The sequence below is a fragment of the Lagopus muta genome, chromosome W, assembly GCF_023343835.1.
Source record: "Lagopus muta isolate bLagMut1 chromosome W, bLagMut1 primary, whole genome shotgun sequence".
In the NCBI taxonomy this organism is placed as follows: domain Eukaryota; kingdom Metazoa; phylum Chordata; class Aves; order Galliformes; family Phasianidae; genus Lagopus; species Lagopus muta.
This window is the reverse complement of record NC_064471.1, coordinates 5,953,245-5,967,307: the sequence shown is the minus strand read 5'-3', so window position 1 is coordinate 5,967,307 and position 14,063 is coordinate 5,953,245. Positions and strand designations below refer to the sequence as shown.

At 39.7% G+C, this 14,063-nt stretch overlaps 2 protein-coding genes and 1 long non-coding RNA gene across 5 annotated transcripts in view; 2 read left to right on the top strand and 1 right to left on the bottom strand.

The window, feature by feature from the left end:
• The window catches only part of LOC125686456 (uncharacterized), a 65,996-nt gene extending 61,532 nt beyond the window's left edge, over positions 1 to 4,464 (bottom strand). Inside the window, exon 1 of the long non-coding RNA XR_007373800.1 lies at positions 4,398 to 4,464. This is a non-coding gene — a long non-coding RNA (uncharacterized LOC125686456). The remainder of the gene's footprint in view (positions 1 to 4,397) is intronic.
• Positions 1 to 14,063, top strand: part of LOC125686412 (kinesin-like protein KIF18A) — a 99,346-nt gene that overhangs the window by 52,717 nt on the left and 32,566 nt on the right. The window contains exons 1-5 of one of the 3 annotated variants that reach the window (XM_048930369.1): positions 7,851 to 8,062; positions 8,716 to 9,096; positions 9,740 to 9,897; positions 10,653 to 10,757; positions 11,908 to 12,018. The exons of 1 other annotated variant lie outside the window; for it this stretch is intronic. In XM_048930369.1, the coding sequence (XP_048786326.1) occupies positions 8,769 to 9,096; positions 9,740 to 9,897; positions 10,653 to 10,757; positions 11,908 to 12,018 (702 nt within the window). In that variant the 5' untranslated portion in view covers positions 7,851 to 8,062; positions 8,716 to 8,768. Of the gene's footprint in view, positions 1 to 7,850; positions 8,063 to 8,715; positions 9,097 to 9,739; positions 9,898 to 10,652; positions 10,758 to 11,907; positions 12,019 to 14,063 lie in introns of those variants that run through there. One more of the 3 variants, XM_048930371.1, reaches the window with a different exon arrangement.
• LOC125686392 (kinesin-like protein KIF18A) overlaps positions 7,513 to 14,063 on the top strand; it is a 70,247-nt gene continuing 63,696 nt past the window's right edge. Inside the window, exon 1 of the mRNA XM_048930312.1 lies at positions 7,513 to 7,839. The gene's annotated coding sequence lies outside the window, so the exon portion shown is untranslated. The remainder of the gene's footprint in view (positions 7,840 to 14,063) is intronic.

Here is a 14,063-nt window from a genome sequence, read left to right as displayed (position 1 = left end):
GTGCTGACTATAGTGGACAGAGATCTGAATTAGCTTTAAACAAACTGTGCTGGGCACCCTCACATTTGGATACTCATCACAATTCGTCTTGCTCTGCTTAGGTGCCATAGGCTGCCATTTAAAAAATAATTCTTTAGGTTGATGTCTTACAATAAGTAGGCACAAGATGTATTGCTTTTGAGAGGAACAACTAAAATTAGTATACTGTTAAATTGATAATTAGGATAGAAAAATGAGATGCATCTCAGCTGAAGAAAACTCTTTTTTTCCTTACAATGCTTTTTTTTTTTTAGTGCTGGGAAAGATATACTTGGCTTTGGTTTGGACAAGAGAAATAAATTCAATCTTACTAACATGCATGAGACAGGTAGGATATGCCTTGTTACCCTGAAATTTATCATGCATCTCACTGAAATGGTTTGATCTGTGTCTCAAGCTGTGTGTGTAGAAGTATGATGCACGAGAGCATCTCATTTCTAGTATTCTAATTAATAATTAAGTAACTTGCTGAAGGACTGATCCGGTATATTGCGTGTTTGCTGTTAAGTCAGATTCAGTGGCTAAATAAAGACTCATCCTTACTTGAAGGAAAGCAGCTCCTTCATTTACAAGCTGTGTTTCCCAAATGCTGGAACGTTTTATCTGTTGTCAGTAAATGACCATAGGAAGGACAGTTGCAGCATTTTAAATTGTTTTCTTTCCAGCAGAACAGCCAGCAGAAATTACAAATAAACAAACAACAGCAAAAAAAAAAAAAAAAAAAAAAAAAAGTCTTGAGTGACTCAACAGCCTCCAGTTGTTGAGAACTTGCCCTATTAGAATGAACCCACTCGTTATCCTGGGGGTGCTGGGTAAAGGATTAAAAGCAATGGTGTTACTCACAACCTACTGGCCAATAATCCATCTCACACTTGTGTGTTGTGGAATTGCATTCATATATAAACTACCTAAGGGCACTGATGGAGACACCTATGTTTTACCTACTTGCAATGTGGTATGATTTGAATTTTGACATTTACATCCCAGAAGGAATGAGAACTTGCCCTATTACCTACGTGACCATGGAGAAGACATGGGGAAGTGGCACGGTCAACCTACTCCTGTACTACGAGCCCGGGTGAAAGAATTACAAGGCAGATCTACCACCAGTGCAGTTGCTCCAGTTACCACAGGTAATGAATAGAGGGGCCCTGCCCTCAGTCAGGGGGGGAAAGGGATAATAGAGTATATTGGACTGTGTGGATTCGATGGCCTGGCACATCAGAACCACTGAAATATAAGGCCCTGGTGGACACTGGTGTTCTGTTGTCAGCACCTCTGTATTTATAGTGGTTGGCAGGGATGTGACTTGTGATATCGTAAGGAGACGGTGATGAGACCCAACAAGTGTTCCATGACAGCCAAAACAGGGCTGAGTTGGGTAGGAGAGGCCATGGCCTGAGAGTTCAAGAGTTAACGCTCCAGTTCCAGAGGGCTATAAGGACTGTGAAGGGTCTTGAGGGCAAGACACTGGAGGAATGTCTGAGAGCTCCAAGTTTGTTGCTCCCAGAGCAAAGTAGGCTGTGAGGAGCCCTCAAGGCAGCTGCAGCTCCTCACAGGGAGCAGAAAGCAGTGCTGAGCTCTGCTCTCTGGTAGCAGCTACAGGACCCTAGGGAACAGAGTTGTATCAGGGGAGGGTCATGGAAAGGTTCTGCACTAAAGGGCAGTGGGCATAGCCCCAAGCTGCTGCAGCTGAACAACCATTTGCATTGGAGTGGTCCCTTGTGGAGTCAGAGGTTGGACTTGATCATCCTTGTGAGTTCCTCCCACCTCGGGATATTCTATGATTCTACAGTTTCAATATTTGTCTTGTTATGTAATTAATATTCTGTGCCGAGGTTGGTATTTTGGCTGCACCCTACAAAATGCCTCACACAACCTGAGAACTCAAAATACATCTTTTCAGGTGCTTTTTCAAATTCCTATTTATCTTGAAGACAATGTAAAACACTTCAATTTTGAGAGCCTTTACCGTAAATGTATTGTACCAGTCCAATCATTTGCAGATAGCTTTGGAAGCACTATGGCAAGCACACTGGCCACCAACATAGCCACATAACTATTTATATGCTATGATACTTGGAAACCCTTCTCACAAAACAGAAGTCCATGCTGCAGGGCACCATAGAGAGGAAGGCTATTTTTATCCTTAAAAGCTTACATTCACTATAAGGCAGAAAAAGTAAAGGAATACTGACATATGGACAAAGATATAAGGAAACTAAGACAATATCTTCACAACAACAGACTATGCTTTGGAACACCAGCAGTTCATCTCAGCTTCATGTGATTATCACCTTGACTAACCAGCTCCACCCAATAAGAAGGGAACATTTATGCTCTGAATCAACAACACCCAACAGTGGCAACAGACCTTCAGGAGGTAAAAGACTGTCTTCAAACCAATGACTCAAGCAAGTCACAAAAGATCAATGTGAGATTGTCAGCAGTAACTTATGTTTCCTTCTGTTACTTTGGAAGGCCATACTCATACTCTTTCTGCTGAAAATGAATCTTTCATTTGACATGAATGAAAATGCAATTCTTACAAGAAGAAGGGAATAAATAGTCTCATTCATTCATCTTCACCACCATCTTGATCACTTATTTATAGACATTTAAAAGGAAAAACTTCCAGAATGGCTATAAATCAAATACTACTCCTAGAAATTACTTTATCTACAATCCTGTCCACGCTAGGCAACCATATTTAATGCAAATAGTATACATCAATACCTTCTGTTTGTGCTGGAGCACTATTAAAATAGTTTCCTAGAGGCCTGCACCTTGTAAGAACCCGTGTTAGAAAATCCTCATGAAAACAATTAAATTTCAAAGTTTCATAGATCTTAATGCCAGTGAAGTTATATTTTCTTTTTTATCACTATATAACACAAAAGAGACCAGCAAAAAGACAAGTGACTGATGCAAAGGGGGAAAAAAAAGAAAAAGTAGAGTGAAAATAAGGAAAAATATACTTGGGGATGCCTGAAGACATTCGTTTTGAAAAGGTATGGCTTGGTTCTTTCACTGTTTTTGAAACTCAAGAGAAGAAAGAAAGAAGGAAAGAGAGAAGGACCTGGGGGTCCTGATGGATGAAAAACATAACATGAGCCAGTAGGGTGCTCTCACAGCTTGGAAAGCAAATGGTATCCTGGGCTCTATCAGAAGAGGGGTGGCCAGCAGGGACAGGAGGTGATTGTTCCCCTCTACTCTGCTCTTGTGAGGCGCCATCTGGAGTACTGTGTCCAGGCCTGGAGCCCCCAGTACAAGAAAGACAGGGAGCTGTTGGAGAGTCAATGCAGTAGACTTAAAGGGGGAAATTACTTGCATGTGGATTTATTGCAACAGACTTTTCATTGAGGAAAAAAAGGAGATCAGTAAAAGCTAATTTGTACAATGTGTTTTCAAGAAAGGACTACCAATGGGACTTTGTAGAAATAGGTTCTAGAAATAATAAGAGGAGACTCGAAGATGAGCAGAACTGTTATTGCTTATAACCCTGACAGATTCCAGAGATGTCAATCAAATATTCAGTGGGAGGGCACTAACACCTTGCTCTCAGCTGTGACTCACTCTGGAAGTAACATTTATGTTCTTAGCAACCTCATTCACTAGAAAGTTATCTTTCTAACTGGATTTTCTATATACTGGCAATTCATTGTCTTGGGACACCAGAAGAGATAAAGGCCCCCCCCTCGTTATTTTATTTAATAACGGGGAACATAACTGCATTAAAAACGAGTAAAGGAAACCTTTGCGTACACAGGAGAGAAGGTAGAAAAAACAAGAATTTATGCTTCCTGTTCTCAAAAACAATTTCAAAAGAAACAAACAGCCATTTCAACACCAACTGTAACACGCAAAGAAGAGCAGTCTCAATTGTAGTTTAAAATTTCACCAATGATGCTTTCTCTAACAAAACTTGGTTAACACACCACATCTTTCAACACGCTTACTTTCAAAACTTCAGTCTTCATAAAGTGCTGTAAATGCATGATTTACTATAGTTTATACACCCTGTAAATGCTTCTGCTCAAGATGATGCTCACTCTTATGTCTGACATTAATGGTTCACCACTAGTACAGGAATCTCTACAAGACACATGGATCTGAAGAAAAATCCCCCTCCACTAACACGCTGCTTTACAATCATAAGTATTTGAATCCTTAAAAAGCCTTCAGAGACCAAAGTTACTTCCCACAGTTTAGAATCAAGAATAGATCCTTTCGCAAGTTCTGGCCAAAAAGGTTTTACATGTTGCATAATCAAAGAATATACAGGCGTTATAGCTAAGAAACATACCAGAGAGTTCGGCTAAACAGATTACTACACCAAAAAATGATAGAAGACTTACCCTTATCCGGGGCTTGCTAGACAACTCCAAAAGGAGGGATCTCCAGAAAGAGATCCTTCCCCACTTGTAGCCAGCTCTTAAATGGGGTTTAGGAGAGGTGCAGCCAGGCTCCACCCCTTCCAGCAGCACAGCTGAATTGCCTTCCCCTGTGCTCCTGTGGCTGACTCATTGCTCCATCAGGTGATCAATCAGAGGTTCAGGCCGTGATTCAGCAGTTCCCATATATGTATCAATGACCAAAGTTTAATAAACAGTCCCCCACATCAGCCCGAATTCTTAATTAAGTAGAAACTTACACAACTGAAAAAAACCCTTTACATACAGTCTCACAATTTATATATTCACCTCCTGTGCGCAAATGTCATGATAGTTCTGAAATGCGAATGAAACCTGAACTTTAAGTTCGGCATGTAATTCATCATTTGGGTATTTTCAACAAAAAAAGTGTGCTACAATAATTACGGCTACTCTGATTCTCACTGGCTTTCAAGAAATTTAAAATATACGGTGACTTCCAAACTAAGGAAGTTCTTACAAGGCAACGCAATAAAACTAGACTACATCACTTTGATCCTCCAAATCCATCTCAAACTTGCCACATCCCTTTGCACTGTCAGTTGACAGCATTTCAAGTATATATAAGTAGCTGCACATCTTGAACATAGTACTTCATATACAATTTCATTGTTTTAGTTAAAACTTATCATTGATCGACAAATATAGTAAGCCTGTATGAAGCTAACATAAAAAGCACTCAGTTTGCAGACAAAAGCATCTGACAGGTGAAAACCACTTAACCACTGCATATGAAATTCCTTCAACTTAATATCATATGTAAGATCTCCCAGATGCAAACAATTTTACCACTTAAGTTTTGTAAAGAGAGCGTGAAACAGTATACCTAAACTGCATATAACACATGTAGTGCAGACATACCAATGCTACAGCATAGACAGATGTGAGCAAATCCAGATTACCAGAAGGAATCTTTTCACAGTACCTTGGCCAAACCAGGCAGCTTTGCAATACTTGTCCGCCATTGATACAAAACCGTTTCTACATGTTGCCATTTGTAACTACAGCACCTCCACACCACTCCATGCAGTATAAGCACATCCTAAGGAAACACCGGACCTCAAAACCACTGAAACAGTGACAATGACAACGAGGAGGTTTTGACTGAATATAAAAAACAATTTCTTTAGATGTCGGTCAAGCACTGGAACAGGCTGCCCAGACACATGGTAGAATCCCCAGCCAGTGTATTTGGCACACACGGACATGACACTAAGGGGCACAGTTCAGTGATTGGACTCAGTAGGTCAGGCTAACAGCTGGATTTGATGATCATGAAGATTTTTTTCTAACACAGTTGATTCTACAATGATTTTTTACCCTACTAGCTCTTACACAAAACAAAGAGAGCTCTTCACAAATTGATGACATAACCACACATAACTCCCTGCTACTGTTAGTAATTAACACTACTTAACACCCTACAAATGCACAAGAGCAGTCTAGAAAAACAAGCACAAAAGCAAGAGATTGCTTCAATGCTACAGTTTTAACCAACAGATTACTCAGGATTTGTTAAGGTCAGACACATAGATAGGAGATTTCTACTATCTTAAATATAAAACCTTAATTTGGATGGCAAAATAATTTAGAAGTTTTAAAAGGTGGAATAGTCTCAAAGAACAGCCCTTATTTCTCTAAAGGAGAGTTATCACCACACTGCACAAACTTTTCTGCTGGATAGATAGTAAATCATAGGTGTCAACCAATTACTTAACTCACCTGGCCTGACTGAGGGGATAAAAAATTAATGACCTCCTCCACCATCACTGGTATGTGCAATCTTCCAAAGGTTTTGTTTTCTGTACTGTGAAGCAACTCTTTAGTTTCACTTTCCTGTGTAGTTTGCTCCGTTAAATCATATTCAGAAAGCTGTTTTACTGAAGAGTAGATCCTTCTGGCCAAAACAGCTAACTTGTCTGGATTCAGCTTTAAGTTGCACAGAAGCAGACACTTGTTAACTTGGCACAGACTCTGATATAGCATTTTGGAGTTGATCATCCTAGAAAAAACAGATGTTGGGAATTACTTTGATAACTATTTAAAACATTAAGTGTTAAAAAAAAAACAAAACATACACACACACAAAGCGCAAATGCTGTAAGTACATTTCACAAGATAGGAGGCTTTACAGAAATGCCATCTCAGCAAAAACGCTCTGATAATTTAGCTTCTTTTCAGCAATTTGAAGGCCATCTAACAATCAATCACATCTAAGTAAATAGAGCTTTATTTTCACAAGCAATACCTTCATTTCCTTTACATCACTAGGACTCTATCAATGTTCAAACATCTTGAGAGAAGCCCCTATTAAATTGCTCTGGTTGAGCACAACCAGAACAGTAGCTCAGCTTTCATTTTGTTCTCCTACGTCCTGCCACGCACAATGAGGCACTTGCTCTGAACGGCAGCACTTGGGTTGCCAAGTTTCCTGTATTTCTAGCTGAAATGGGAAAAGACAAATTGTGCCACTGGGTTTTTAACACGGTTATGATTAGTGTTACAACCTACATGTGCGTTAAAATTACAACAGAATAATTCAAAGCAGATTAAAAAAAAAAAAAGCTGAAGAAAGCTGAAGGTTAACATAAGTAAGATGTTATTTGCATTTTTATGAGCTCACACCTGTTGCTGTGTCATATTTCACACTCTCTCTTGCCACACAAAAAGAATGCATACTTTAGCCAAAGGCCCTTTGAATAAAGGCTATCCTACTTTTATTGCATCGCATTTGTAAGCATGTATCATCTTCTAACCTTCAACAGAGGACCTCAAGTCCTTTTGCAAGTCCTTTGGGGGGTTGGACTTGATGATTCCTGGAGGTCCCCTGCCAACTCCTACAATTCTGCGATTCCGCAACAAACCCCAACACCTCTATAGAAGCTAACACAGGGGTGGGGAGAAGATCAGTGATAATCTAACTCACACTGCCTTGCTCTACGACCCCGGGAAGCATCTTCCTTACCCAGAGCACGGCTCACAATCACTCATCTATGAACTGAGGAAACTTTTTGTGTGCTTTCAGTCGCAGGATACAGCAGAAGGCTACAAAAACGATTAAGGGCCTGCGGCATCGCTCTTACGTGGAAAGAGCTGGGGCTGTTGAGCCTAGAGAAAACCGAAGAAGGATCTTATATCGAGCAGGCCTAGAGGTCCGCGGCTCTCCCCTCACGCAGCTCCCGCCCACCAGCCCCGCACAGCACGCAGAGCTACAGAAACCACCCTCGCCACGCGCTTACCCGCTCGCGCCGTCGCTTTGACGACGTCACGGCGGCGGCGGCCAATGAGGAGGCGAAGGGGGGGCGGCCGCTGGCGTTTGAATTCGGCGGCCGGGCTGGGCGGTGGTTGGCTCGGCTGCGGCGCTGAGGTGAGTGGCCGCCCCAGCGGCATGGCGGGCGGGGCTCGGGGGCTTACCGTGCGGTTTTGTCCGCGATCTGTGTATGTTGTCGGCCCTGGGATATCTTTTTTCTTTCTGAGGTGAAGAGCGAGGCCTGGAAGGGCGGTCCTTCGTTAGTATCTGAGCGTTGTGGGGCCTATAATCAAAAGGCCCCTGAACCCTCCTGCAGGACGAGAGAGCTGCCTGCTGCTGTGTGAGTACTCTGAAGTAAAGGAGAGCTGCAGGTGGAACGGTAGCTGTAGTCGGAGGAATCAGACTTTGGCTTTCCCAAGGCAGGCCTGCTTAGCTGTGTACTGTTAAGTCGTGTTTTCAGGCCAGTTAACAGTGCTTCTCAGAGCTTTGTGATGGTTCCTACAGCTGACTGAGTGTAGGGCAGGGCTAGCACAGGTGTGTAGTTTGACTTAAACTGCAAACTGATGGCTGTGGGGTGACCTCATTGCAGCCTTTCAGTATTTAAAGGAAGCCTACAAACAGGAGGGGACTCAACTCTTTGAAGGGGCTGATAACTTCAGGACAAGGGGAAATGGTTTGAAGTTGAGGGAGGGAAGATTTAGGTTGGGTGTCAGGGGGAAATTCATTACTATGAGAATGGTGAGGTATTGGAACAGCTGCCTAGAGAGGCTATGGATGCCCCATCCATTCCTGGCAGTATTCAGGACTGTGCTGGATGGGGTCCTGGGCAGCCTGGTCTGCTATGAAATGTGGAGGTTGGTGGCCCTGCGTGTGGCAGGGGGTGGGAGATTCATGATCCTTGAGGTCCCTTCCAACCCGGGCCGTTCTGTGATGATTCTAATGAGGAAATTATGTTTCAAGTTTAAGGCCTTTTGCTTCTATTGTTGATTGCAGGGAAGATTCAGCTGCTTGGTCTGAAGGAGCCCTGGAAGCAGAGAAGAGAGAGCATGTCTGCTGCTAAAGAAGATGATGTCTGTAGCCACGTGAAAGTGGTTGTCCGCGTCCGTCCAGAAACTCAAAAGGAAAAAGATGGCAACTTTGCTAAAGTTGTTCATGTTGTTGACCAGCATATATTGGTGTTTGATCCAAAGGAAGAAGAATTTAGCTTTTTTCATGGAAAGAAACTGACCCACAGGGATATTAATAAAAGAACAAAGAAAGACCTTAAATTTGTTTTTGATGCTGTTTTTGCTGAAAATTCAACCCAGTTGGAAGTTTTTGAGCATACAACCAAAGGTGTACTTGATGGCTTCTTAAATGGATATAATTGCACAGGTATCTTTGCTATGTGCCTCTTTTCATTCACTAAATTCTTTGGAGGATCTACACTTGTATCTGAATGCTGCAGAGGCCTTAGGGATCTATGTTTGAATAACTACTTGTAATTTATAGTTATGACCATCTTGTTGTATGTGGAAGGTAGACTAGCTACGTTATGTGTTGAAGAAGACTTTGTGATAGGGTTGTAACAAGCTTCAGAATTTGATCTGAAATACATGTGCTTATGAAGAGTATTCAAGGAAGAGTTATTCAGCCAGAGGTAGTTTCATTGAGTGTATTAATCTATTTTGTCAACTTAAGCTTTCAAAAGTTTGTTTTTAACTGTCAAATATACCACTGAGGTAATGCCTTATGTATCTGCAATGAGTTGATAGTCCAGGGTTAGGAGAGTAAAGAAATATCTTTTACTTCAACTGCTTGTGAATTAACTTGGAATTAAAAACTTGAAAATATGTGACTCTTGAGATAGCTTTCTGATTTCTGTTGTAGAAAGAGAATAATAGGTGAGAAAGTTAAATAGTTTGTGAAAACAGTGGTATCATATGATGGGGGATGTGAATGTCCATTTGAAGTTTGTTCTTGTTTGGCCTACTGATACCAAGTGTATGTTTTCTGGTTTTTTTTCCTCTTAATGTAGTGCTAGCATATGGTGCAACAGGAGCTGGAAAGACTCATACAATGTTAGGCTCCCCTGAAGATCCTGGAGTGATGTATTTAACCATGATGGCACTTTATAATTGCATGGATCAAATAAAAGAAGAAAAAATATGCAATGTTGCTGTGTCTTATTTAGAGGTAAGTTAGCTCCTGGATTTAGTATGCTGCTTTTAAGAAGGCATAATTTTATAAGTCAAGTTAAACTTTTTATTTCCTCTGTCATCATACTCATTATGAACTATTCTGGGGCTTTAGAAATGTATCCTTGATGGGACTGTAACTGAATAGTGCTCAAATTTGATGTTACTAATAGATATCTGTTACTGTCTTGTATCTTCCAAAAAAGGCCAATCTCTTCTAACACATTCATTTCTCATTCTAGTAATACCTGTCCTCCAAATTAGTTAAGTTCCTTGCTCCTTAGTTAAGTTCCTTCTATCTGTTAATGGGTACAGGAAGATACTTTGTCAGGGATGTCAGCAGTAATTTCCTGTTAATACTGAAATTGCACAACTAAAAGATGGTTAATTCCAGTAATATTCAGTTTGGTTTTACTGTGTCTCAAGTTAAAGAAATGCTTCTGTGAGGACTGCTATGGTACTGTTTAGCTCACTACAAAAAATTATTTTGGTCTTTGCTGCCGGCTTCTCTTCTCTTTATCTTTTTGGCATTGCTTGTCTGTTCTTGCTAGTACCTATCTTTGCATTGCTGCAAAGCAGCAGTAGTATAATGACTGTTACATTCTAGCCCCCGTTAAGTCAAGTGGAATAGTAAATCACAGAATGTCACTTTGTCTTAAAATAGTAATGAAGAATGATGTTGCCATTCAAATCCAATCCTGTCAAGTACGACAGGGTAACTTTTCTAAAGAGATTTTAAATTCCTTCTCAAAGGTGTACAATGAACAGATCCGTGATCTTCTGGTCAACTCAGGACCGCTGGCTGTTCGGGAAGATGCTCAGAAAGGGGTGGTGGTTCAAGGGCTAACATTACATCAGGTATGTAAATAGGTGCTCAAACTCAGGAGGCTCCACATTATTTGAGGTCAAATTTGCTTGTGATTGCACAGTGAAGTTGCTTGTGACTTAGTAATTCTTGTGGGTTTTGTTTTGTTTGTTTTGTTTTTTGCAATCATCAGGAGTAACGTAATAACCTGCAAGCCTACTAAATAATTAATGCACGTTCTGAAAAAGCTACTGGTGTTGTTAAATAGAAATTGATAAACATTTGTCTTTGTTACCCAGCAGACACTGCTGGTTCGATGCTTACCTTCAGGTTGTGGAAAGCTTGTTGTTTTGAGAAATAATCTTAGTATTTCTTAAAGGACGTCACTGTTTTCAATGTTATGCATGAGTGTTCAACACTTCTGCAAATCTTGTGCCTAGAACTTGAGTTTTTCTGTTTGTTTGATTTTTTTTTTTTTTTTTTTTTTTTTTTCTTTTTAATGAAGACACTAAAAAAAAGTGCTGTTTCCAGACAAGCACAGCAACTTCAAAGTTGTTAATGCAACCTCATTTCCCAATCTGATAATTAATGTCATGGACCTAACTTTTTTCTTCCTGCAAAATTTTGGAGCCTGTTAAATGCTATGTAGCTTCCAACTTCGATGTGCAACAAACAATGAAGGCAGGAATTGGGTTGGTTTGGCTCATCCTTTAAAGGCCTGCTCTTCCTATGCTTGAGTTTTGCCTGAAAACAGTACTATATTCATGTTTGAAGCATTAATACAACAAAGATTAAGGCGTTCTTAGGATTTCTAACTATGGATAGCACTTGCAGATTTAAGGGTTTTTGTTAGGTTTTGTTTTGGTTTTGGCTTTCAGAAGTGTTTTCAGTTTCTGAAGCTCTTAAGTACTTTTCATGCTTTAACGTTTTCAGCTGAAAGTGTTTGAAGGGCCTCAATTCCAAAACAGCAATTACTATTAACTCTATTTTCAGGTACCTTGGTTTTCCTTTAAGGTGATTGTTGATTTTTTTTTTTTTTTTTTTTTTTTTACCATTTTAATATCTATATATATATAGATAGATAGATTATATAGATTATATAGATATATAGATAAGAATCGCTGTAAAATCTTTCAAGTCTTATACAGCTAATGAGAAAGAGGGGTGAAAAAAAGTACTTACCCTGTGCTCTATTTTTTAAAGCCAAAATCAGCAGAGGAAATCCTTCAAATGTTGGATTATGGGAATAAAAACAGAACACAACATCCCACAGATGTGAATGCCTCCTCTTCTCGTTCCCATGCAGTCTTCCAGGTAAGATGATACAGCAGATGTACACCAGTATTTCTATAAGTTTTACTTGTTGCCTAAATTTGAATACAATGGAAGCTTTTAAATGTACGTCTATATGTCTCAGACCTTAATTTTAGTGCTCAGAGCTAAAAGTCTTCCAGTTCACTGTTCATACTGAATAGAGTTGGAAGCAAACACGAGGAAAAGCTTTCTAATCCCAACTGCAGTCTTTAGAAATATCTTTTCTCTAAAACCGTGGTTTTGAATTAAGGATATGCTTCGATATTGTAGATTTACACTTTGGAAGGCCTTTGAGTGCTTTCTGCTTTTATGCTTCTCTAATGTTGCTCAGCATTCTTGTATGAAAAATATTTTACAGAATGTCATTATTCTTTCTATGAAGTGAACGTTTCGAATGCTACTTTTCTGTTATTTGGTTTTGCATTGATTCAGGTTTTCTTTGTATTTGAGCGTGTGGCCTGTTTTAACACAAACTAGGATTTAAGCAGATACATGCTTGAACCATGAAAATGAAATGCATGTTTCTAGTTTCTGTAGGTAAGGTTTTTACAGACACTGTACAAATGTGCTAGTATTTAAGAGTTCTCCAAAGATTACTGCTGCTTGCACACTATTACAGTGTCCTTCCAACTGCAATACAAACTGGTACCAAAAAAAATTATTTAAAAATGGGTCCTGTTAGCTAAAGCTTCTTGATACATTGGCTGCTGCCTATGGCAAATCACATTATCTTCTATTATGTACATGTTGCTCTTCTGGGTTGAAAAATATTACAAAGCAACTTGAGCTCTTGTCCTGGCATTACAGCTCTATTATTATTTAACTGTTAGACAGTTGTTAACTGTACCTGCAAACTGAGGCCATGCTTAATAATGATAGGCAGAAGTTGACATTATCATTTAGATGATGCAAATACCAATAGCTGTAAAATAAGTACTCCAGATCTAAATTTCAGTCATTATTATTGACAATAAATAACAATAAATGGTTGACGTATTTACGTATTTCTGAAGTACCTAACAGTAAAATTCCCTCACTAAAAGTGTTGGTTTTCCTCTAGCTTAGGCTTCTGTTTCAAATTGTCCTTTCTCATTTCCTCAGATTATGTGCCTATGGTCATCAGTTCAAAGCAATGAATTCGTACTGAATTGGGTGGCTTGATTGCTGCATGGTCACCCATGTGTGCAGCTTTAATAAGGCACAAAGCGCACTGCCACAGACTGAGGTCAGAGCACAAACAGCTGATTTCCTTGTTTACTTGGGGCTGGAGTGTCTTATCCTCACTTTTATTTGACAGCAAAGAGTTCAGATTTGTTTCATCAGACAGGCTTTGCATTCATCTCAGTTCATTTCTAAAAATGGCAAGCAATTAAGTAAATTAGGTAGCTGTTGCAGTCTAGTGGTATTTTTAACAGGAAGGCAAGCAATTAAGTGACTAGAGATGCTGGAGTGTTCATCTTCTCCAGCCTGCATTCTTTGTTTACTCTGGCAAATTGATCTCAGTGTAGGTATATTTACTCATTAGCAAAAATTGCTTAAGTACCCAATGAAATAAACTGTATTGACAGAATGAGTATGTTTGTACTGTACTGTAATTTTGTTGGAATGTATGACCAGAAGAAACATCCTGTGTGGAGACTTGATCTTTCTTTAAATGCGTTGTTGCAGAGTAACTCTCCTTAGAGAACAGGTTGGAACAGAAGTGCTTGAAGGTGAATGGGTTGTTAATTATTGGCAATAAAGTAAAAACATGATGAATTGAAAGATCCTATTGAATCTACATGTTGTAGGAACAAAAAATTCCATTTCTGTGGATGTATGCATAAAAAGCAAGGTAGGTACCATTCGGGTACCTACAAGTATCTTTCATTTTGAATGTATATGAATATACTCTAAAATGGTATGGTGCATCGAAGAGCGCAAGTAACACTGAAAAGATAGTTTACAAAATACTTCTAAAGAAAGCATTTGACTTGAAAGAAGTAAGAGGTAGTGTAAGCTTATGCAGCTCACGTGTATGGTTTTTCTCCAAATCCATTTGCAAG